Source organism: Condylura cristata, unplaced genomic scaffold (assembly GCF_000260355.1).
Source record: "Condylura cristata isolate star-nosed mole 26May11 unplaced genomic scaffold, ConCri1.0 scaffold00015, whole genome shotgun sequence".
NCBI classification, from domain to species: domain Eukaryota; kingdom Metazoa; phylum Chordata; class Mammalia; order Eulipotyphla; family Talpidae; genus Condylura; species Condylura cristata.
The window spans coordinates 48,156,094-48,178,627 of NW_004567116.1; the positions used below are offsets into that span (position 1 = coordinate 48,156,094).

Genomic DNA, 22,534 nt, shown 5'->3' on the forward strand with positions numbered 1-22,534 from the left:
AAAAAATCATCTTTGAAAAATAAGAAATCTTCCTGCATCAACTATTTTCTCTGAAGTCAGGGTGCTATCTCATGAATGTGTCTTGATGACAGATAATTGTGTATAAATTCAAGTGAGAGATGACAGTGGTTTAGATTAGCATGGTAATGGTGGGGATAAATAGATTACATTTATTTTGAATGAATTAGCTACTTTCTGTGTCAACATATTATTAGAACAAGTTCAGGAAGACTATGAAAGTGTAAAATTATCTCTTCTCTTTCAGTATTTCTCAAAGCCTTTGTGAAGTCAAACAATTGCCTTCATTTTTAGGAACAGAGACAAATAGTTCTGTATCTGCTACTCCAGAACAGCTATGTTTGTTGGGCATATCACAGTTCTATTCCTCCCTCCCTTCAGTGCACAGCTAAAATCAGCCATACCTGCTACATGAAGAATAGGTGAAAGAAGACAGAATGGAAACTGAGACTCAAGAGTAATCCCAGTGCTTATGTGAGAGATAAATGGTGTGAAGGATTTGGAGGAGGAAAATCAAGGAAGATTGGTTAGTCTATATTTCAGTGATGTAGGACAGGTGTTTCTGGCTTGTGCAGCAAGATAGATAATGTTGCCATGACCTGAAAGCTGGATAATGTTGCCGTGACCTTACTGAACAGTAGGAACCCAGGTATAAGCAGGAATTTGACTTTCTGCTTTTGAGTACAAGATGTCTTTGCCTTTTTGATGTGGATACACTAATGAGTATCACTGGTTCTATATGTCATACTTTCTCCTCCTATACTTGGAGTGTTATCAAAGTGCAACCACGATTACTTCACTCCCATATTCAATAACTAATGTGTCTTTGAAAATAAAGCATACAAAGGAGAGCAAATCCTTAACCTTGCATTTATAGCATTCTATAAATTCTTAACTTTGCATTTATAGCATACTTTTTCAACATTTCCCATTATTCTGTATCAGTTGGTTTCATAGTTTCTACATAATTAAGATGCAGATAAATGTAGAAAAGCCATAGTGAAATTTCATTTTGTTGAGCCTAGTAAGCAGAACACTATATTTTAGAGTTTGACTTAAAACCTTGAAATGGAAATTAAGTGTGTGAAGGGAACACTAGAAATTTTCTTCTTTTATATTTTTGTGAAAATAAATCTACAGCTATGCAAATCTAGAAACTACAATTATGACCTCTTTGGTACCATGGAGCCTAACAGTTAAACAACCATGAATTAGATAGACAGTATAAAAACTCTCTTATTCAAAGTCTATAGCAAGTCATTAAATAGTAGGGTATAATATAAACTGATTTTTCAATGTAATTTAATATATTTGCTACTATAAAGTCCTTGTGGGGAACAGATTTAAGTTACCACAACCTCATTAGAAGTCTGAGAGTAAACGGAAACCAATAATGTCATGTTCTGTTGTTTCAGTTCCAGACATTTTAATTTTCTCTAAACGTTGGAACTGAACATTTTCCTTTTGTAGATGATTTCATTTTCTTTCCTTAACCTTAAACATTAACCAAGCCATATTAGTCATTTCTTTAAATACCTTATATTTTCTGATAGCTGCCTCTTACTTGTAAGGTCCTTTATCTACTTAAAATTTTACCATTCTTTTGTGCTCAGTTCATAATTCCCTTTAATATTTTTAACCTCAATATGTACACGGTGGTTCCCAGGAAAATGCAAGGTTTTAGGTTCCCTGTCCCACCCAAGGCACATGGAGCTGAGGAGGGGAAGTAGAGAGACAGAGGAGGGAAGGAGGAAGTATGGAAAGACAGAGGAAACCTGGAGGCACATGGAGCAGAGACATGTGGAGGAACTGTGCTTGCTTCTTGGTCCCGGACTGGTTGAAACAGATGTGGGTGAGAGACCCATGGGGAGGTTAGCAATAGTAGCTTTTATCTTGATTTTGTTCCTTCTGTCTCAGACCAACTGTGCCCTTTCTGGCCCCTTCCTGTGAGTCCCCATCAGGAGGTGCCTTACATTGTGGCAGTTTTCTGGCCTCAATAGCCCTGCTGTGGGCCAGCCCTGTTTGGCTGGACATTTAACTACAAGGATATGGGTAACTATGAGTGCTTCATTTGGAAACTTTTATCTATTTTTTCCCTTTTTTTCTCATTATTGCATAATTGTATGAAAGTTCCTTTCCATTAAGGGTCTTGCGCACAGAGTATGTTTTGTCTTGATGTGATGGATAGCGGAAACAAGTTAGAGGAGGTAGGTTTAGGGGTTATGGGGTACCCTACTCTCTGCTTTGTAACAAATATATTCAAATTACCTTTATTTTTCCAGAATGGGCTACTGATAAGGAACAGTATTAACATTTTTTAATTTCAAAATTAGCTTCAAAACATTAAAAATGAACCTGAAATAAAATAATAAATGGGAGTGGTATGCTAGGAAACAAAGTATTCACACACATTATAGTTAGATTAACTGATTTTCCTCAACTTTCTCTGCATCTATCTTCAAATTTCCATTTGCAGTTAGTACTGACTTTCTGCCTCAGAACCTGAGAACCTGTGTTTATTTTTTAGATTACTGACTAGAGAAGATTTGATATCAGATAAATCTCTCTTGGCCCACGAGTTGAGAAGGCTCTTCTTCTGTTTATCTTATGTATCAAACCCCTCTGTCTGGAACACCAATTTCCCCTTTGATAAAACCTACTGATTTTCAAAACAATCTTGTTCAGCATTTTCATTAGAGCCTCACAATATCACGGATTAATAAAATCCAGTATTATTTCCTTTTCTGCTTTACAGATGAGGAAAGAGGCTGTGAGGGTAAAAACAGAGCTAGAGGTCTTCAGAGTCTTGATCCAACACTTTGGTTCTCAAACCGTCCTGACTGATAGAGCTAACAGCTACCCTAGCTCTTTGAAGAATATATGAAGTATATATATAAGAAATACACATATATAAGAAATTCTTTAAATATATATATTTTACATTATTCTTCATTTTGTACTTTTTTTTTCATCTCAGCTGCAATCCCCGTGGACTTCCCACTATCACTTTACTCATGTGCCATCACCATAGTCCCATGTGCTCTTTAAAGAATTTCTTTGGCCACATTCAGTCAATCCTGTTGCAACTGGTACTCATTAGGGCAGAAGGGATCCTCCAAAAAAAAAAAAAGATCCTGCTCTATTATAGTGAGACAATCAATCAAATCATGACGAAGCATATGATCCAAGAGAGAACTGAAAAATAAATGGAGCGGTACACCCATGGTATATAACTGGGCAATTTTCCTGTACTCTATGTTAACACCTAAAAGGTAAGTTCCACTGACCCATAGGTTATTTGCACAAGGTAGCTTTTCAGTGAAAGGGCAGGTTTAGGGTCACAAAACTTTCATGCCAAAGTTTCACAATGTCAGTCCCGGGAAGTGGGGGTAGTTGATAACTAGTACTCTCCGAGCTCACCTAAAATCCACACTGCGAGGCTCAACTACTCTCCCGGTTGGAGGCGGGTCTGCAGGAAGCCGTGGCCACTGCTCCGAACCGCGACGCGGAGAACCCAATCAGCAGCCGCGAAGGCGCGCGCCCCGCGGGCCAGTCACGTGTCAACAACATGGCTGCTCCCTGGCGAGCTGGGCGAAGGTTACTGTGAGCCTCAATGCGGCTGGGGAATATTGGAGGAGCAACCTACTGCTGGGAGAGTAAGGTACTGGCACTTAGGGTAAAGGGGTACAGTAACTGCCTTGGTATTAGAAGCTCAGCATGGTGACACGTTGTTCCCGGCAGCATGGAGCTGGGATCCCGGACCTAGTAGCAAGGGGAGGAATCGCCCCTGGGCGCCCAGAGCCTTTTTACTTTTTGTTTCAATGAAGCCAGGAGAGGGGGAGTAGAATGCCGACAACATAATTTAATCTTGGATTTATAGCCTGTTCACAGCGACTGGCCTTATTTTTTCACAGGCCCAATTTTAGTTACTCATAGCCTGTTTTGTATATAATCTGAATGAGGTGAAAGTAAATGCATGGTAAACCTTAAGGTGCCTTTGTCTTTTATAGGAAATTAATAACGAGGACACCACTGTGACCTGTTGTGGGCTGCGAGGTCAGAACTTTTACCCACTTACGGAATACCTTTCCCAGTGTGGCCAAATTGGGCGGGTTCCACTTCCACCAGCACCACCACCCTAACATTCTTGTCATTAATTGAAATTGTCAGATTTAAGCTAACCTAAGTGCACACTGGCATCTTGCATGTTTCTGTTTCCTTGAATTTGACCAGGTTAAGCATTCTTTCACTTTGTGAAGTGATTGTTCAAAACTTTTGGTCAATTTTTCTCCTGTTGCTTGCCTTTTTTTCTTTTTCTTTTTTCTATGTTCTGTATACTATTTACTCTTTTGTCAGTTATATTGCAAATACTTTCTCATACCAGCTTATCTTTAAAATATCTAATTGATGAATGTAAGTAATTTTGGTTAATATCAGTTTTAAAGATTGATTTATTTATGTATACAGAACTGGGGTACAGGTATGGCGAGAGGATTTACCAGACAGAATGAGGGGCAGAACAGGTAGATTCTTGAAGTACACTGCTGAGGGGAGTAGTGGGCTAGACAGGAGAAATCTGCCACACTCCTTGGCAGGGGATCAAACTTGTCCTGAGGTGGCTGAGACTAGTTGCTATGCTCTAACCCAATGTGCCACCAAGGAGGGCCCCCAAATTGCCTATCTTTAAGGATTATATTCTGTATTTCCAGTCTCCCCTTGTTGTCCCTTTTATGTTCTGGTTTCTGTTATCACCTGGAAATTATTATTTTTGTTAATGATGTATATGCATTGATTTTGTAGAGTATGACTTCAGTTTATAACTAGTTGTTTCTAAAGATGTGTGGTCTTAAGACTTACTCATTTTTCTATAGATACATATTTTGAAAAATTAATACTCAAGATGGAAAATCATGAACCGGATGATACTGCCAAAGAAAACTTAATTTTCAACATTATAACCAGAAAAATTAACCAACTTCCAGAAGCAGACAGGTAAGATCCCTTCTTAAAAACTTTATTTACCAGGTGGCTTTCATCAGTTTATTATGTCAACTTAATTTGAGTATAAACAGAGATAAGGAAATGGTGCTTTCCCTTCATGAGAAAAACTAACGGCCAGAGAGATTAATAGTGATTGTGCTTTATATCCATGCAAGTATTCATGTTTGGACATTATCTAATTATGTGATGGTTCTTATTTTTTTTTTTTTTTTGGCTCAGCATATAGTCAAATGTGAGCATTTATGGCCTCATACTAACAAATGGACTCCAAATAACAAAACTTGAAAATAGATGTTATCCTCTTTCTCAATTCATTTCTATCACTATACTTACAGGGTAGGAGAATTCCATGCTAGATAAGGAATGTCAGCAAAAATAGGATTTCTGTTCGAATATCTTTAAGGTATCACTAAACAGAAAAAGGATATATAGAAAACATACTCATCTTTGAAGACAACAATGAGTGAATTAGTTTACTTCTGTGAGACTTTAGAGTACTTATCACTGGCAAGGCCCCTCTGACTAAAATCTGAGATTAAAAAGGATGAAAGGGAGCCAGCCTGGGAAAGAAAGGGGCACGCTATTTCAGAGGCAAATGTTACACACCCAAGCCACAGGACAGCAGAATTTTGTCATTTTGAGGAATCAAGAGTTACTGAAGCTCAAGGGAAATGGGTATATTAACAGGAAGAGGTTTTTTAAACATGGAATGTAGTGATCCAGCTGACATTTTGAAAGAATATTCCAGTTGCTTTTTGGAAATTAGGTTTAAGAGGAGAAAAGTGGAATACAGTAGTAAAACTGGCATAGTAATCCTGGTGAGAGATGATGGTGGGGTGGTGAGCTGAGATGAAGAAATGTTGGATGTAAAATATATTTGGGAGGTATAATCTGTCTTGGCCAAACTCTGTTATTTAGCCATTTCAACATAGGAAAACATAAAAACCAAAGACAGTAGTGAGAATTTGGTGAAATTTCGTAGTTTGTTCCCACACTAATATTTTACCCACCACACATATACACACTGTTTGATGTTTTCCTGAGTGAAAACAACTTTTCAAGCAAGTTTCCAAGCCCATAAAAGTAGGGAGAACCAGAAAGACTAACAAGGGTAGGATAGATGATAGCAGCTTTGGAAGACAGTCATGAGATTTTCAGCAGCTATAAAGGAGAATCAAGTGATTTTAACTGAAAGTTAACTTTTAATACTGGAAGTAATAAATTGCTCTCAAATATTAACTCAAATTGGATGCCAATGATAGGATCTTGTTATCTTTGCTTTGTTCCCCAGTTTTCCTGTCTCTTGGTTCTCTTTAGGTTTAAATCCTCACTCCTTTTTTGTGTTACCATTAGATATATTTAGTGGTTATTTGTAAAGTTCTTAAGTGTATTAACCTTTAATTTCAAAAATTTCAATTCCTGATCTATAAAGAAATTTCATGTAATCTGTATTTCCTTGTTACCTGTTAAATTTGGTCTTGTATTTCATGTGTTATGGATCTAGTTATTTTGTTGCACATGTCTTGACAAGTCATGAGTGACTGGTGGTATAGACATCTTGAAAATTGCCTGGCAAAGGGGCTGCTAACTACTTAATAATTTTGTAGTAAATGAATTATGAACTTAAAAAATGTGACTTAAAAGCAATTAAGAAATTAAAATCTAACTGGGAGATAGCAAACTTGATATCCAGATTTTGCTGCACTGCTTGTTTATGTATTTGTCAAATTTACTATATCTAACACTATTTGTGTAATTATAATTTAGAACTTTTATAATATATAAAATATATGGACAAAAATCTGAGCATTGGTTCCATTTTGATTAAAATGGATGTAGAACATTTCAGATTAAATACACAAGTCTCTCATAATAGTTTTCCGATGTTGTTTGAAAGTTTTCTAGATTTTCATTATTCCTTAAATATTGTCTTGTGTATCCTAAACTGCCTTTTCTCTTTTATTACTACTACCATGTACTAGTCTTCTGTTATATCTCATTTACATTTTTCATCTTCTAGTAATAAACTGAAAAAAATGAAGGTAGATTTATCTTCATCACCCAAGTTTGCTGCATAGTGTAGGAGCTCAGTGACTGAATGACAAGCACTATTTTGACTGCAAACCTGACAAGTTAATACCTTACACAAATAGAAAGCTCACTTAGAATTCCTAGAAAGCGATTTTAAGATGGGTGATAACCACAGAAGTTGTAGGAGTGGCTGTCCAAATTAAAGGTAATGTAGTGGTTGATACCTGTATTGTAGATGGCAAGACAGATGGTAAAAAATTTTTTAAAAGAGCAAGCTAGAGTTTGGAGTATTTTCACTATCCACTAATACCAGTTGAGATCTTTCCCCACCGACACCCCCTGCCCAAAGGTAATGAATGCATAGAACGTGAATTTTAAATTCAAGCACTTTGGTTTTAAAGCCAGATGTACCACTTAATTATCTCAGAGTATTAATTTCTCATTTCAATAGGTTGTTGCAAAGTACCTAGCACAGTGTATTCCTCCAATGTTAGTACTCCTTCAACCTCACCCTCAGTCCCAATCCTAGTGCTTCAGGGAAGTGTGAAAACATTAACTCTACCTCACTGAATGCTATATGTCAAAAAAGTGTTAGTGAAATCAAGAATATAGCCCTGTATCCATTACCTTCAAGTTTTGTACAGGCTAGTGGGAAACCTGATCTATAAATCAATAATTATAAAATAATGCTTTATACTGTGTGATGAGTTAGAGGTTAAATACTGGGTATTGTAGCTCCCAGAGGAATTCAAATCAAAACCACTCTTCAGAACTTCTCCCCTGATGTACAGTTGGGGATAACATTTTGTAAAGTTCCTTTGCAAAGTATCTTTTGCAAAATCACAAAATATATTTAGTAAGACCTCACTATTGTGTTTATATTTTCAAGCCTTTTACAATAAAAATCTTGTAAAACATGATTTTAAAAGGTGTTTATTTCATTAAGTTAAGAGGGGATTTTTTTTTTTTTTAAAGATTTATTTATTTGTACATACAGAACCGGGGTACAGGCCAGAGGCTCAGGGGCGGTGAGAGGCTTCACCAGAGACAGAGTGGGGAGCAGAACAGGCAGATCAACAAAGTACACTGCTGAGGGGAGCAGCGGGTGGGTCAGGAGAGGTCTGCCACACCATGTGGTCACCTCCGGGGCAGGCGGGAATCGAACTCATGCGAAAGTGGCTCTAGTTTCTCAGTGCAGTGCTTTAACCCGCTGCGCCACCAGGGAGGGCCAAGAAGGGATGTTTTATCCTACTGCTCCTAAAATCCTGATAAATTAAGACGCCAGAATTTCTTGCAGCGCTCACACACACAACAGAGCCAAAGAAAAGGTTACTGTTTTATTTTTCCTCACCCACTCAGGAATCTACTTGAACATGGGTCAACATATGTAGGAATTAACGCAGCTCTCTGTGGATTAATAGCAAATAGTCTTTTTCGACGTGTCTTAAATGTGACCCAGGCTCGCATAGCTTCTGGCTTACCAATGGCAGTGATCCCTTTTCTGACAGCAGATCTATCTTACAGAAGTTTTGTAAATATGCCTTTGAGTACAGGTAAGTTCTGTTTCACTATCATCAGTTTGTGTTAATAATTGTTGTGCCTTACACTAATCCTTAACTATTTATCAAATAGCAACACTGCAATAATGTAGTCTTAGCACTTTCAGTAAGACTGAACATTTCAAACCTCTGTGTTAAGCGGTAGTTTATTCATATTAGTATCATTTATTTACAAAACAAATAAAATGCAATTCTAAATATTTTATCTAACTTCCCCAGCAGTTCTAAATATTTTCCTTTCTCTAGCTTCCCCACAGTACTCAGAGTAGGAAGTATTTTCAATTTTTTTAAAATGTTGACTGGATTAATCTTTTTAAAAAATATTTGTGTATTTTTAAGGGGAAAAGTACTAAGACTCTTTATGTAGTTAATAACTACCAAACATGGTTTCTTGATTTCTCCTTGACAGCTTATTGTGTGCTGAGTGCTTTGAGAACAGTTAATCATAAAAAAAAAAGTTTAATTAATGGCATCAAAATAGTACTACAGGTTGTGAGGAAGGAGACAATCCACTAACATCTTCCTAAATGCTATCTCAAATTAAATACTATTTACTTGCATGAGTATTTTGCTTGGTTATGTTCAATATGAAAGGAAATTTTATAATCCAGAGAGACCTACAGACACTGAACTGAACAGACTGAGTGAAAACTTAGCTACTTTTAATAAACATTAATTTGGAAAGAGTAATTTATAAAAATAAAGTTATATCAAATTATGTAAGAATATAAGATGGCATAGGAATTGTTTTAAAGACAAATATATTAGCTCTAGTTTGCTAGTACAAACGCAAAAAGCTAGAAGTACAAACCAAGATATTATATTCAAATTTAGAACAAATTAAGAGAACTTTTCCTGTGATAAGTTTACATTATTCCTGGCTGTCTGTGATCTATACATGCAGTTATTATACCTTTTAACATGCACTGTAGAATTGCCTTTACTATTAATATATTCACATATTTAGAACAAATTAAGAACTTTTCCTAAGATAAATTTACGTAATTCCTGGATGTCTAAGGTGATGTATACATGCAGTTATTTATACCTTTTAACACGCATTGTAGAATTGCCTTTGCTATTATTTACTGCCTGAAAATGTGACACGTAAAAGGGAACCTTGTATTCTTTAAACCATGTTTGCTTGACTGTCATGACCTTCATTTCCAGTATTTATTTCCTAGGTGACTTGAATTGTGAAACATGTACTGTGACACGGGGAGGATTGGTTGGTTTTGTTTTGGGTGGTCTTTACCCTGTTTTCTTGGCTCTACCTGTGAATGGAGGCCTAGCAGCCAGGTAGGATTCTTTGTTTTCTCATCATCACTGAATCTTTTATAAATAACTGCCTAGAACATGTGCAACTTTGAATAGTAACATATTTTCTATTTTTTTTTTACTTTTTTATATATATTTTTTAATGATTTATTTATTTATGCATACAGAACTGAGGAGATACAAGCCAGAACTGTAGGGACCGGGAGAGCACAACAGGCAGACTGATAGAAGTACAATGCTGAGAGGAGCAGTGGGCGGGTCAGGAGACGCCTGCCACGCCATGTGGATCACGTCTGGGGCTGGGAATGTAACTTGCACTGAGTTCCACCAGCCTGCAGTGCTGATCCTAATGCCACCAGAGAGGGCCCATTTTCTATTTTTTAGAGCAGTAACTTTAATAAAATTCTCTTAATAAGTAATCAAAATTACATCTCAAGAATTTCAAACAGTTCTAGACATTTATCATACTTTATCTCTTGGTATGTAGCTCAAGTTCTCAACTTTGTATTTTGAATTCCAGCTACAAAGCTGTAAATATGATGTATAACATAAAAAAGCTACTTCATAAACACAGTAGTCTAAAGTGAGCACTTCTATTAAAGGAAAATCCTATCAAAAATGTCTAGGTATAAGCCTGCTTATTTTCAGATGAACTCTTCTATCAAATAGGCTATGCTGTTTGAACCTTCAGAGATGAAACAGAAAGACACCCCCCACCCGCCAAAAAAGAATTTTTAGAACTAATATTGATTAGTATTATTACCCTAATATTGAAGAGGAAACTAGTTTCCTCTTAAAACCTCTGGAAGTAATATATACTGTACATAAGTTTGCTACCTAATAAAATTTCCTTTCTGGTGAACTGTATCAATGTTTTTTTACAGGTATAACTCAGCTCTGCTACCAGAGAAAGGAAACATCTTAAATTACTGGATTAGAATTTCTAAACCTGTTTTCAGGAAGATGCTGTTTCCCATTTTGCTTCAGACTATGTTTACTGCATACCTTGGGTCTAGACAATATAAACTACTTATAAAGGCTCTCCAGTTACCTGAAACTGGCCTAGAAATTTAATGAGTGCTAAGCAAGTATGTACACAAAAATAAAATCGTGTAATTAATCTATGTCTAATGTATGAATAAACATAAAGACTTGCACTTTGTATTTCATGAGGTACAATTTTGGGACCTAAAACAAAAAGCTGGCCAGGGCAACAAAAGGGCTAACCTCTCAGACAACAGTGTAATTAAATTGTCTAGTTTGCCTTGTCTCTTCTATTTTGCTATTTCTACTCCTTTATATAAAGCAGTCTGGCCTATAACAATAGCATACAGCAGTTTTCACTAGAGACCTCTTAAAAAAGAAGCCAAAACGAGTGAAAATAGGCAGAAAAAAATACATATATATTCTACAGCAAATGCTACACTTCAGTTTCCCAATTCAGTTTCCATAGAATTTCAGAGCATATTTAACATTTCTCAAGGATTAATTCCAGTATTTTTGAAAAATAGTTATTTAGGCTCAGCTTCACCTATTCTAGTGCTGCTTCAAAGGTCACTTTGTTTGTATCTGTGGAAAGCTGTATTTTTAAAGACTGAGGCAAAAATCTCTTAAGTTACATAACTTAACACCTGCCATTTAAGGCAGTCAAGTGCTAGAATATTCTTGCTATAATTCCTGGTTTTGCTTTCTAAAACATCCTAATCTATTCCTCAAAAGATAGATCATTTTGATTCTTTAAATTAACCTATTGTTTTCCTTCCTAAAGCATATCATCCCAGTTCTTTAAACCACTTTTTTATGCGACAGCTTCTAAATCATTGTTTAAAAGAAAATTTCTCTGATAATGAAAATGTTTCATATCTGATTGTCAATTATGTTGATCACTAGCCCACATATGGCTACTGAGTACCTGAAATGTGATTAGTGCAAATTTTTAATTTTTTACCTAGTTAGAGCTAACAGCTATAGTATTGGACAGTGCAGATCTAAGCCAAGAATTAGGAAATAAGCCAGTCACACCCAACAAAATATCAAGTGCCATCTTAGATCAATATTCATGAGAATCTTACCATATTCACAAGCAGCCATATTCACAAGCAGCTACTCCTGCCTAATACAGTAACATGTTTGTCACCTTAACCTACTTAAAAATTACATGAAAGGAGAATTTCTCCTGTCACTTAGAAAAGGCAGTGTTGCAGGTAAAACAGGTTTTCCATTTCTTATAAAAGAAATAACACCTGCAGCTAGACTTAAAATTTGAAACCATCAAAATACATTTTCAATTTTTCAGCAAGCAAAGGTATATTCAACCGAACTTATGTAAGAAATGGTCCTGTTCATGAGGTCAAAGAACTACGATTTACACTGTGTATTTTCTTAGTTATAAAATTACAGATTTTTTTTTTCATCCTGCTTCCTTTTTGTATTTCCCCAGTTTCCTAAAGTGAGTATGCTTTACTTTCATAATTAGGAAAAACATTAGAAGATAAATACCAATTTCATAAGCTAAAATGTTAAGATAAAGTTCTGTGACCCCAAATTAACCCATTTTATTTGTATTCTGTCACCTCTAAGGCAGAGCTCTTCTTATAGCAGTGAAAACAAGGTAATTCCCAACTTCAAAATAGGACCACAAATAACTAAACTTTTGCCCCCTTAATATTTAAAATGTTGTAATTGGGTAATTCAAAATGCACTGACAACTAATGCTTTAATACTGATTGTTTCCTTAATTTATCCTATTTTTAACACTTCCACAGTATTTAACACTTAGTGTACCATCTACAAATGGATATAAGGATTGGTATGTGTAACCAAGAAGGATCTTTCGTTGACATCTGTCCTCTACTATGTGTTAGAGAGCATGCTATTTTAAATCTACCGCTACAAATCTACCATTATTTTTGGTGCTGGGGCAGATAAGACCTATGAACCTACCATGATCTGATCTGACTGCAATCTAAAGAGACTTAGTTATTTACAGTCAAGATCTAAAGAAAGCTGCCTTAGTCACGAAAATTTTTTTTTTAAATATTTCAGTGCAGTCACAGTGAAACTACGTAGATCTTTTACAATTTATTTTGTATGCTTAAATTTTTTAAATTAGAAGGGTGTATGTTAATATATTTCCACCCCCACCCCCCCACCCCAAACTGTAGAACACTAAAAAAAAGCCAGTGGTCTTGGAAATTGACCTCAGTAGGAACACAGTAAAGGTACAGAATTTGGAGGCACATTCTAAAATGGGCTACCAGGAAAATTCATATCCATGCATATTACAGAATTACACAGATATTCAAAATGTCTGACTAGGTTTTTAGATTCATTGAAAATTGAACACAATACCTTCAACAAAACAAGTAACTTGGGGTCAATGAAATCCAAAAAAATCTCATGTAAACTGGTTTCTTTTTAAAAAATGGAAAAAAATAAATCTAAAATCCTGAATGTACAAATTGGAGAAGAGGTAGAATTGAAACACTATTATAACCAAACCAATGACAAAGGCAAACTAACAAGCAACTTTCTATTAACTTACATCTAAGAAAAATTCTATTTTTTACTAATATTACATGATTTATTTTCCTAATATTTTATTTTCAGAATAAAATTTAAATTATTTCCATGTATATAGTTTATTTACACTTGAAAATAATTTAAATGACTTTTCAGTCTAAGCCAAATCAAAGCTTAGCACGCTATTGTAAGATTCACAGGGTATATGTTTGGCAAAGTACCACAGTATCCAAGTTCAAATATATTAATACTGTGCTTGCAACGTAATTACTCATATCAATGAATTATCCACTGTGTTCCACCAAAGGAGCATTTACTGTCACCAACTAGTAGTGAGGCCTCATCTTCAGTTGTCCCAGGGCAACCACTGCTAATACTAGGGTATCCATCAGCCACTTAAGTATAGCCATTGACAATCTTTTTGTTGCCTTGTTTCACAGGCACTCAATACATTCACATTACAAGAAACTAGCTGAATGTAGTAAGTTTTGTATATACTAACACAATAACCAAGCGGTTATGATGAGTCTTTCTGGAAAGAATAGAGCCTATCTCCTATCCCCCCCTAACACTTCTATCTTCTACACAGTCCCAAAGAAGTCAGTATGATACAATGCCAATCTAGACCAGATAAATGATATATTAGCATAATCCAACAAAAATGAAAACAATCCAGTTTTTGTGTTTTATCAGACTTGTAATAAAAGTTTCAATTAAAACATACTCCACAGGAAAACCACGCCCATCATGCAGAATACTATAAAGCCCCTTCTATATACTAGACAAGTTTTAATGTAAAATAGTAGAACTAGAATAGTTTCATTGGAAAACCTCAAGCTATTTGTCAAGTACTCAGAGAAAGCTAAAGCAACCAAAAACTAAAAACCTACATACCCTGGTATTACCCTGAATTGCAAGTAACTACCAACACATTTAATCATAATTAGCTTTTTCAGAGATATGCAGACAATTCAATGCATCTATTCTGAAAGGCTAATCTATACAGCTAAGGGCTTTAATTACCTTTTAGAGTCTACTCAGCAAAGTCTATTTGTACCTCAGATTATCTTTCATGTTCCAGAAAATGTAAACTCATGATATGTCACGTAATTATTAATAGCCTGTTTATAGTTTAATTATGCTTCACTAAATGTAGCCCCATAGAATGTGTTGATTATGTAAATAATATTTCTCAACGAAATACTGTAATTCTCTTCTCCAATGGTTACAACTTTTTAAAAGTATGCAAAGACCTGTGTATCATTCCCATGAAAGACAAAAAAAAAGTGTAATTTTGCTCCAAAATTTAACTTAGTCTGATGTATTTCTATTAAGTCTTTCAAGGATTCCAGAGAATCTTTTCATATCTCCATTTCTGGAAAGTGAAATCAGTATAGAAGTAATTTGGGAACTTGAAAATGGCATTCATTTTTCAGCAGATGCCAAATTTTTGACCGACATGGCTCCCACAATTACTTTGTTACCATCAGTCCAGTCAGTTAACAGGTTGTAGGAAAAGATTCGTTTTTTGCAGACACTGCTAAGCTGTTTAAAGAGAAGAGAGAGAGATTAATTTAGTGATTATAAAACGCACAAATATTTCAAATATTCTGAAAACTTTGTCGGCTCATATCAGGTGTGACTAACATTTTAACAAATGTGAAAATTTTTAGATATGTCTGGTCAACGAAGTGCAGAAACAGTTAAGTCAATATGCTAGAAATAGGTCAATATGATGTGTTTATCAATGTATGAATTCCTGTCACCATCAGAAAACAAGTATTTAAATGCTCTATCTTTAGTTCTATATCATTCTGCCATAGAAGCATAATATACAAAAAACAAGTTCCCCAAGTACTAAAATGTTCTCATTAATTACAGCAGTCAAGCCTGAAAAATTCAAAAGAATATATTCCAGAAATTTCCTTTATCCAACTAATCATTCAGAACACAATTTTCTAAAAATAGTAAGACAACGGTTTCATATTAATAACTTTTTAATTTACAAGTTGTGAATAGACACTTTAAGATATTTACTACATACTGAAATAAACAGATCTGTTGTAAATTCAGAAACCAAACATTTACATCAAAATGTGCTTACACATCAGTGACTCAATTTATTTAAAACCCCTATTAGATTAGGTCCTAAATACATGCAATACCATGTAAAAACAAGACCATGAAGTTGATGTAAAAAAATGACAAAATCATTAAGTTACCAAAATTAGGAAAAAAAGAATGAAATGGAAACTAAGACATTTAAACATAAGGAACCTAACAAAGGAGCTTTTAAAATAAGCAAAAACTAATCTCCATTCTCAGAAGTTCTTAATCAAGTATTTCCCAAAACTGCCATTTATAAAATGACATCCTAAAAATCTACACTTGGAATTTCAAAGCATCCCAATTCAGAAAGCTTTGACTACTATTTCTCCCCAAGCCCCCCAAATTCAAATAATGCAGGAAAAGCACTGATGTTAGGAAGAAAATATTCCAAGGGAATAGTATAATTTTTAGAAAAACACACTTACTGCTTCCAGAACCTTTTAAGACCCACAGTCAGCATTAATAACAATCATTTTTCCTATTTTCATCCATTATTTTCCAATGTCAGTTAGAGATGAATAAATTCTTTGAGCCCATAACTGAAAGATCAACAAACCTGATTTTATTATGACACCATAATTTTGTCATTGGTACTGCACAAAATTATATACAAAGAAATATATACAAAATGTTCAAGTATTAATTAAATTTCAATTCAAGGCTTTTGTTTCAAAAACTACATTTAACATATTCCATAAAGATAGCACAAATTAGTCATTTCAAATAATTTTTCCAACTACTTTTGGTTTATATATATAGATATATATAATTCAGTAGGCACTAAAAATCCATGCAGCTGCATTGTGAGGGGCTTGCTCCTGCACTTAGGTATAAGCAGGTTCATCACTCCTGGTTGAGTCTGGCTACTACCCATTCATGCTCAAGTGCAGTAGATGATTTTACAAAATATGCTGTGATGCACTGGAAACCAGAGACCGAGTTAAGTCTCAAATTGTATTATCTGGCAACAAAACAGTTACAGTTGTCCAAGAACAAGGATTCCATTTTCATAAGCAAGTAACAACAAAATAAAACATTTTATGTGTAAGATAACTTACATCTTTGGACTGCTGGAAAATACTTTTTAATCATGAACAGTTTAAAATAAAAGATAGCAGAAGCCCTGATATTACCTCTTTTCCTCATTTCTTATACTACCTTTTAAAATAAAGCAGGAAATGTGGCCAGCAGCTGGTCCCGTCTCTTCTGCCCCAACAGCTGTATCCACTTTAGCACAAAGAAAAACAAGGATGCTAAATATGTATATACTTTATCATACAGTGATGTTTCACAAAGAATTTTGTAATGCTCAACACTGAAGAATACCATAACTCAAGTTATACAACTGAACAATAGCAAACAGAGAAGATTTTTTCAAGGGAAAAATATATCCCATCTTTGGAAAAACTGTCAATCATATTATCAAAGTTAGTGAGAACCACTTAATTTTAATATTTAATTTGTAAGTAGGACCTTAAAAAAGAATAAGATTCTTTGTGAAGCCTCACTTTACACGTTTTCATTCACATTTCACAACCTTCAATATTTAATCATACACAAATTTAACCTAGAATTTTAATACAACAAAAATAAAGGAGTTCAACAATTTATTCATACTCAGTGATAGGGTAATAATCACTGTGCTGGTCCTTATAGAGACATTTCATTAACCATTTTTATTCTTCCTTCCATTAACTAACACAGGAGTCTGATATGCATGTTAATTTCCAACTTCTCCACTAGAGAGATATTAAAGTATGTTAATCTCAGTAGATTGTATTTCTAGGTCTCTACTGAAAACTAAAAGGCATTGTTGAATAGGTAAGAGATTTCTGTCATCTTCAGCAAAACAACTATCACATTTTGCATGCCCCATGTGCTTATTGTCAACCTCTGAAAAGTTGCTCTAAAATTGGAATTCCGGTTTGCACCTTGTACAACTCGGAACTTCCATTCAACTTCACCTGTTTCACTGTCTCCAAACTGTATCTCTATTAGCAGCTTTCAGTGTACAGTTGGAACCGATGTCATCCAAGGCCATGTCCACACTGGGGACAGAAGAGCTAGGTACACACGCAAGTCTGAACAAGGGGACACATTAACAGCTAGTTCAACCAGAGGAAACATCTTAAATACAGTATTGACCAGCACAAGTCTGTTTCCAGGGTGGACAGGGCCCAAATTAGATTCCCCTCCCACCTTCCAAAAAATAAAAGAAAAACCACACACACACACACACAAATTGAGATGTTGCCCATTAAAGTAGACTAAGCAGCAGAGCATGAGCGTTACGTGAAGAGATGGATCCTTACCAGGTTGTGAGGCGGGAACGACTGTTCTGTAACCCCTACAACGGAGCCTGGCAGGAAGGAAATCACCTAAAAAAGAAACTGTCAGAGAGATTTAATAGTCACATGTTATCTTAGGAGTTGGTTACAGTGTCACATTCATGCTTTTAGCTAAACACTTAAAGACTCAATATTACGTTTTTTCCTCCTCTGAAATGTGTCCAGTGAAGATGTCCCACTAAGGTGTTTTACATGGTGTAAGGGAGTTGAAAGGGGTAAACGCGGATAAAGAGCAGATTACTTGACCCTACATTTTAAGAGAAGACGACGCCTTCCGGGCGCACGCCGAGCAGAACTCCACCGACACCTTATCCTTGTCCACATGAAGACACACTCCTCCCGCTGAGTCATCCTCTTCCAGCAGGTCCTGCTGCTGCTTTCCCACGGGCAGAGCGTAGTCATGGTCACCGGCGGGCGAGTCTCTGAAGAGCGAGGTGGTCAGCCGCAGTCCCACGCCGCTCAGCCGGCTCAGCAACCGAGCCAGTCCGGTCTCGTTGGCTAACACAGCCCGTAGATAGCGACTCTCCTCCTGCAGTGCCTGCACGCGCTTGCCCAGCTCCCGATTCTCGGCCCGCAGTTCCTGGTTCTCGGCCGCCAGCCCGCGGACTCGACTCTCCAACCCCATCACGTACTCCTTCTTCTTCAGCCGGTTGAGACGGGCAGCAGCCGCCGCCGCCTTCCGGGGACTCTTTGTCGCCGCCTGGTTGTTGTCGTTGCCGCTGCCGCCTCCAGGGGACTTTCTCCGCCTCTTTTCGCCGCCTCCACTGTCACTGCCGCTGCTGCAGCCTCCGATACCGTTTAACAGCCTCTGCAGCAGGTCAGAAAAGCGCTGCATCTCGGCAGCCGCGGCCTCGTCGTCATCGTCCCCTCGCCACAGGCCGCCACTATCTGAGCCTCCGCCGGACGAGAGAGGCCCGGGCGAGTTGAGCCCGGGCTCCAGGGGCCAGTCCGGCTGCCGAGGATCGAGCAGGTCCGCCAGCTCCAGACCGGACAGAAAGTCCATGTCCTCCGCCTCCTCGCCTGGGACGCTGGCGATGGCCTCCTCCTCCATCTCCTCAGGCGAGGGCGCGCGCACGGCCACGCCGCCGCGGCCCCCACTTCCGGCCTCCAGCTCGCCCTCGTCGCCGCGCGACTGCTTGCGGCGGCCTGGAGATCCGAGGGCCGCGGCCTCCTCCTTCACCTCCTCGGCCGCAGCCGCCCGGGTCGGGTCCTGTGGCAGTGAGCAGGTCGCAGCCGGCGCCGGGCTCTCGCTGCGGGCTGGGGAGTCGCTGCCCGAAGCCGCCAGCAGTTTGGTCAGGCTATGCCTCATGGAGCCCAGTGGCGGGCCCACGTAGGCCCCGGCCACTCAGACCGGGCCTCGCGGGCCCCAAAGACCCCAGGCCCCAGCGCGGGTAGCTGGGAGCTAGCCAGAAAGAAAGGGAGCTGAAGGTCCAAGTCGCTTCCCGCCCTACTCGGCGGGTCGACCCCCCGCGCCGAGGCGGGGGGGAGGAGGGATGCGAGCTCGGAGCGGCGAGGCCCAGAGATGACTCGACCGTGCCACCTAGACAACGGCCTGGCCGGAAGTCTGTCGGTCTTGCCTCAGCCCCTCCCACGGCATTTCGCGCGCCTCCAGCTTCTAGTATCGCGAGAGTTCAGCGAACTCTGGAGTGGGGGTTATTCTGACTCTTCGGTGATGTAATTCAGTTCGCGTAGGCGAAAACCACAAACCCCAGGTTTGTTGGAAAAGTCTGCTCTCGCAGCCCTCAGTTCTCCGCCGTTTGTGTTCTAGTTTCCACTTCCAGTAGAACCAGTGTCGCTCCAAAGTGAGTTTTCACCAAAGGGCCGAATAATCTTAAAAGTTATCCTGGCTCTGCCTGGATTTAAAAATTGGTGATCAGTGCCACTTGAAATGCTCCTGTATCTTAATCCAAGAGCTTTTCACTAAAACATTTATAGAACAGTAGGAGACAAGAAGTGAACGAGTAAACCACTCATAGATAACTTAGTTTTTCAAGTTATTTAAAAAATTTCCAAAATATATAAAATATTAGAATATACAAAATCCATTCTGAAGTCAACGATACTAGCTAGTACCCAGACTGAACAGTTCAACAACTAACATTTTACCATGTGTTTTATTTTGTTAAAATATTTTATAGCTCCCTGGAACTGAGAAGTGGCGTTGATTTTTTGGCTGAATTTGCAAGTGCACTCAAACAAGCTGTTCTGCAATTTGTATCTCAGAAGATCTTCCTGGTGTCAGGGCTTATGCAAATTCTTTTTGAAGCAGGTTATCAGTGAGATCTTTTGGGATAATAACATCACTGGTACCAATTTGGGTGTAGATTGCAATGACAAATTTCTGGTGTGTTACTATCAGGGGGAATGCCATGGAGGGCAAACCGCTGCTCAGCTGAATCAAAACTAACCTCTTGCCTCTGTTGCCCTGCTAGAATGATCAGAATGGTCCCAGGAGTAGTGCGAACTTGCAGTTTTCTCGCATGCTTACTGAAGGGTTGTTTTCCCTGTGGTTCAACAGCTATGAGGTATATCTGATACCCAAGGCTCTTCCCTTGGGGCTCCAGGCACTATGGTTCAGGCAGTGCAAGTGTCAGCATGTGGTGGGTATTTTACCACCAGCCTCTAGTAGGCCCATGAGGCTTAGGCTGCTTGGCTCTGCCAGCAGTGATGGGTGATGGGTGATGGAAGTGATTCCCCTGTCATCCCATCCCCCAATCCCCCTAGGGCTCCAAGGGGCCTTCCCTAACAAAGTGGCTCCCTCAAGCTGCCAGGAGTAGAGAAGCCCACAGATTTGGTGCCTGAATCATTGATTGGGCCCATAAGGGATGAACTATGAGCAGATTAATCAATACTCCAAACAGGCTGATCGGTGGGGGATCCTGGAAAGAGGAGAGAAGGCCCTAGAGAAGCAAGCTTAGAATGCTGGCACACCTGTGCTGTCTGGATTTTCAGGCTCTGGACTGACTTACTTGGACGGCTTCACTGTGTTCTGAGACTTGCTCACTTGGGCTCACTAGACTTACTTGCTTGGACCACACACTTGCTCACTTGGACTGGATGCTCTTAGAAGCCTTCAGTAGCCAATCTCTGATGAAAAAAAAAGAAGCTGAAAAGCTTTGCAGAGAAACCAGAGACAGAAGCTGGGCTGGGTGCATCTACCTCTGGCCTGCCTCTGACATCCCCTGAAAGGATCACCAGGCCTTGGGTTTGGTGTCTCAAAAAGTTGTTGTGGAGCAACAACTCACAAAGAACTGTAATGGTAGTGACTGGCACTACTGGCCAATGCTATCCAGCACTGTTGATGGGTGACTGGCACTCTGTGTACAGGTCAACTGTTGATGGGTGACTGGCATTCTGTATCCAGGTCATCTTATCAGAGCTGTTAATCACCAGGTGGTATCACCATCTGGTGCTGCTGCCTCTGTTGCTATCTGGTCCAGCATCCAGTGCTGTCTATCCTGACCTCAGACTTGCTTCAGGCTGCTGCAGTGCCATCTCAGCAGTCTGCTTGTGCCCTCTTTTCCACCTGGGGCCTCTGCATCTATGTGTGCATGGCCTCTCTAGACACCTGTGTGTGTAAAAGATTTGGATAAGACACTTCCACATGACTGCCTTGAGACAATGGTCCACATCATGAGATGACTGGGAATGCTTAGGTAACCATTAACTTATCGTGTGGTCATGGTCTAAGACAGTCTGGGAGTAGCTTGAAAAGTATACCATGCACCTGCATGGAAAGTTCTCACTGTACACGCAACCAACATGTCCTCCCTTTTCCCCATAAAATTCATTACCCTTTGATGCCTTTGAAGTCTTGTTCTCCTTTGTTTCTCCTGGACCCTGCTTCTCCTGCCATTGTCACATAATCAGTCATGCTTGTTCACTATTACTAAATAAATAGCAAAAGACCTCACTCCAGAGCAGTGCCTTGCCTTGCAAACCTGCCCCATGACTCATCTCTCAAAAGTGCCCCTGGGAGCATGTTGGTATGCTCTTGATCATCAGACCTGCTTGTGAGAGTCTCATCTGGCCACACACTCTAAGCTTTGTTGGTGGGACAACACCATCTTAGATAAAAGGACTTTTTGACAGAATGGACGCTACTTGGGTGAAGTAGCCAGCCTGGCCTTGAGAACTTCTTGTTTCCCCTGTTTGTTATAAACCCCGTTGTTCCCTGAGCCTGAGTGGTCCTACAGTTGTCCACCTAAATGAAGAACCCACAAATAGTAACCTATCCTCTATTGGGCACTGTCCTTTGGAGGCTATAACCACCCTCTCTCTAGCAGCCTGTTTCATATATTCAATCAGTTAATATCTAGGCATTTTACAAATTTTAACTACTCGATCCTATCATTCTTATTACCACCAGCTGGTTTTGTGATAGCAACAAGAAACTTCTTTTACTTTTAAATCCTGGATTTTGCTGCTGAATATTTACTAGTATTCATGACTTTTCTGAAATACATAGCAGATTAGGAATATCTGCCAAATGCTCTGACTATAACAGGAGTTTGGCTGCAGTGTGACTTCCTCTTCTTAGAAGTTTTAGCCTTGATCTTCTTAAACTTGCCATCAGCATCAGCCTTCTTGGCTTCAGGTTTCTCCTCTTCATGGTAGCTTCCTTCTCATTTTTTTCACCTACCATCTTGCAAGATGGGAAGCTCTGTA

At 38.6% G+C, this 22,534-nt stretch overlaps 2 protein-coding genes across 6 annotated transcripts; one reads left to right on the plus strand and one right to left on the minus strand.

Moving 5' to 3' along the window:
• Positions 1-3,576: 3,576 nt before the first annotated feature.
• Positions 3,577-11,049, plus strand: TMEM126A (transmembrane protein 126A). 2 transcript variants are annotated; one of them, XM_012725052.1, is made up of 6 exons: positions 3,577-3,679; positions 4,029-4,074; positions 4,890-5,010; positions 8,410-8,603; positions 9,794-9,908; positions 10,772-11,049. In XM_012725052.1, exons 1-6 carry the CDS (start codon positions 3,632-3,634, stop codon positions 10,959-10,961), a joined length of 714 nt encoding a protein of 237 aa, XP_012580506.1. In that variant the 5' UTR covers positions 3,577-3,631; the 3' UTR covers positions 10,962-11,049. The 2 variants fall into 2 exon arrangements, with proteins under 2 accessions (XP_012580506.1, XP_004683315.1); XM_004683258.2 differs by lacking the exon at positions 4,029-4,074 and having other exon boundaries at positions 3,596-3,679.
• Positions 11,050-13,553: 2,504 nt separating this feature from the next.
• On the minus strand, positions 13,554-19,415 carry CREBZF (CREB/ATF bZIP transcription factor). 4 transcript variants are annotated; one of them, XM_012725665.1, is made up of 4 exons: positions 18,118-19,415; positions 17,831-17,908; positions 15,944-16,745; positions 13,554-14,954 (listed from the first exon to the last, which is right to left on the minus strand). In XM_012725665.1, the coding sequence occupies exons 1-2, from the start codon at positions 19,173-19,175 to the stop codon at positions 17,893-17,895; spliced, it is 1,074 nt and encodes a 357-aa protein (XP_012581119.1). In that variant the 5' UTR covers positions 19,176-19,415; the 3' UTR covers positions 13,554-14,954; positions 15,944-16,745; positions 17,831-17,892. The 4 variants fall into 4 exon arrangements, with proteins under 4 accessions (XP_012581119.1, XP_012581120.1, XP_012581118.1 ...); XM_012725666.1 differs by lacking the exon at positions 13,554-14,954 and having other exon boundaries at positions 14,962-16,057; positions 16,677-16,745; XM_012725664.1 differs by lacking the exon at positions 13,554-14,954 and having other exon boundaries at positions 14,962-16,745.
• Between the last annotated feature and the right edge of the window lie 3,119 nt (positions 19,416-22,534).

Bases quoted from the DNA above. Each gene is read 5' to 3' on its own strand.
- TMEM126A (XM_012725052.1), top strand. From the start codon at position 3,632: ATGCGGCTGGGGAATATTGGAGGAGCAACCTACTGCTGGGAGAGTAAG. The intron at 8,604-9,793 runs GTAAGTTCTGTT...TTTATTTCCTAG, and splicing joins AAATATGCCTTTGAGTACAG to GTGACTTGAATTGTGAAACA. The intron at 9,909-10,771 runs GTAGGATTCTTT...GTTTTTTTACAG, and splicing joins AATGGAGGCCTAGCAGCCAG to GTATAACTCAGCTCTGCTAC.
- CREBZF (XM_012725665.1), bottom strand. From the start codon at position 19,175: ATGAGGCATAGCCTGACCAAACTGCTGGCGGCTTCGGGCAGCGACTCC.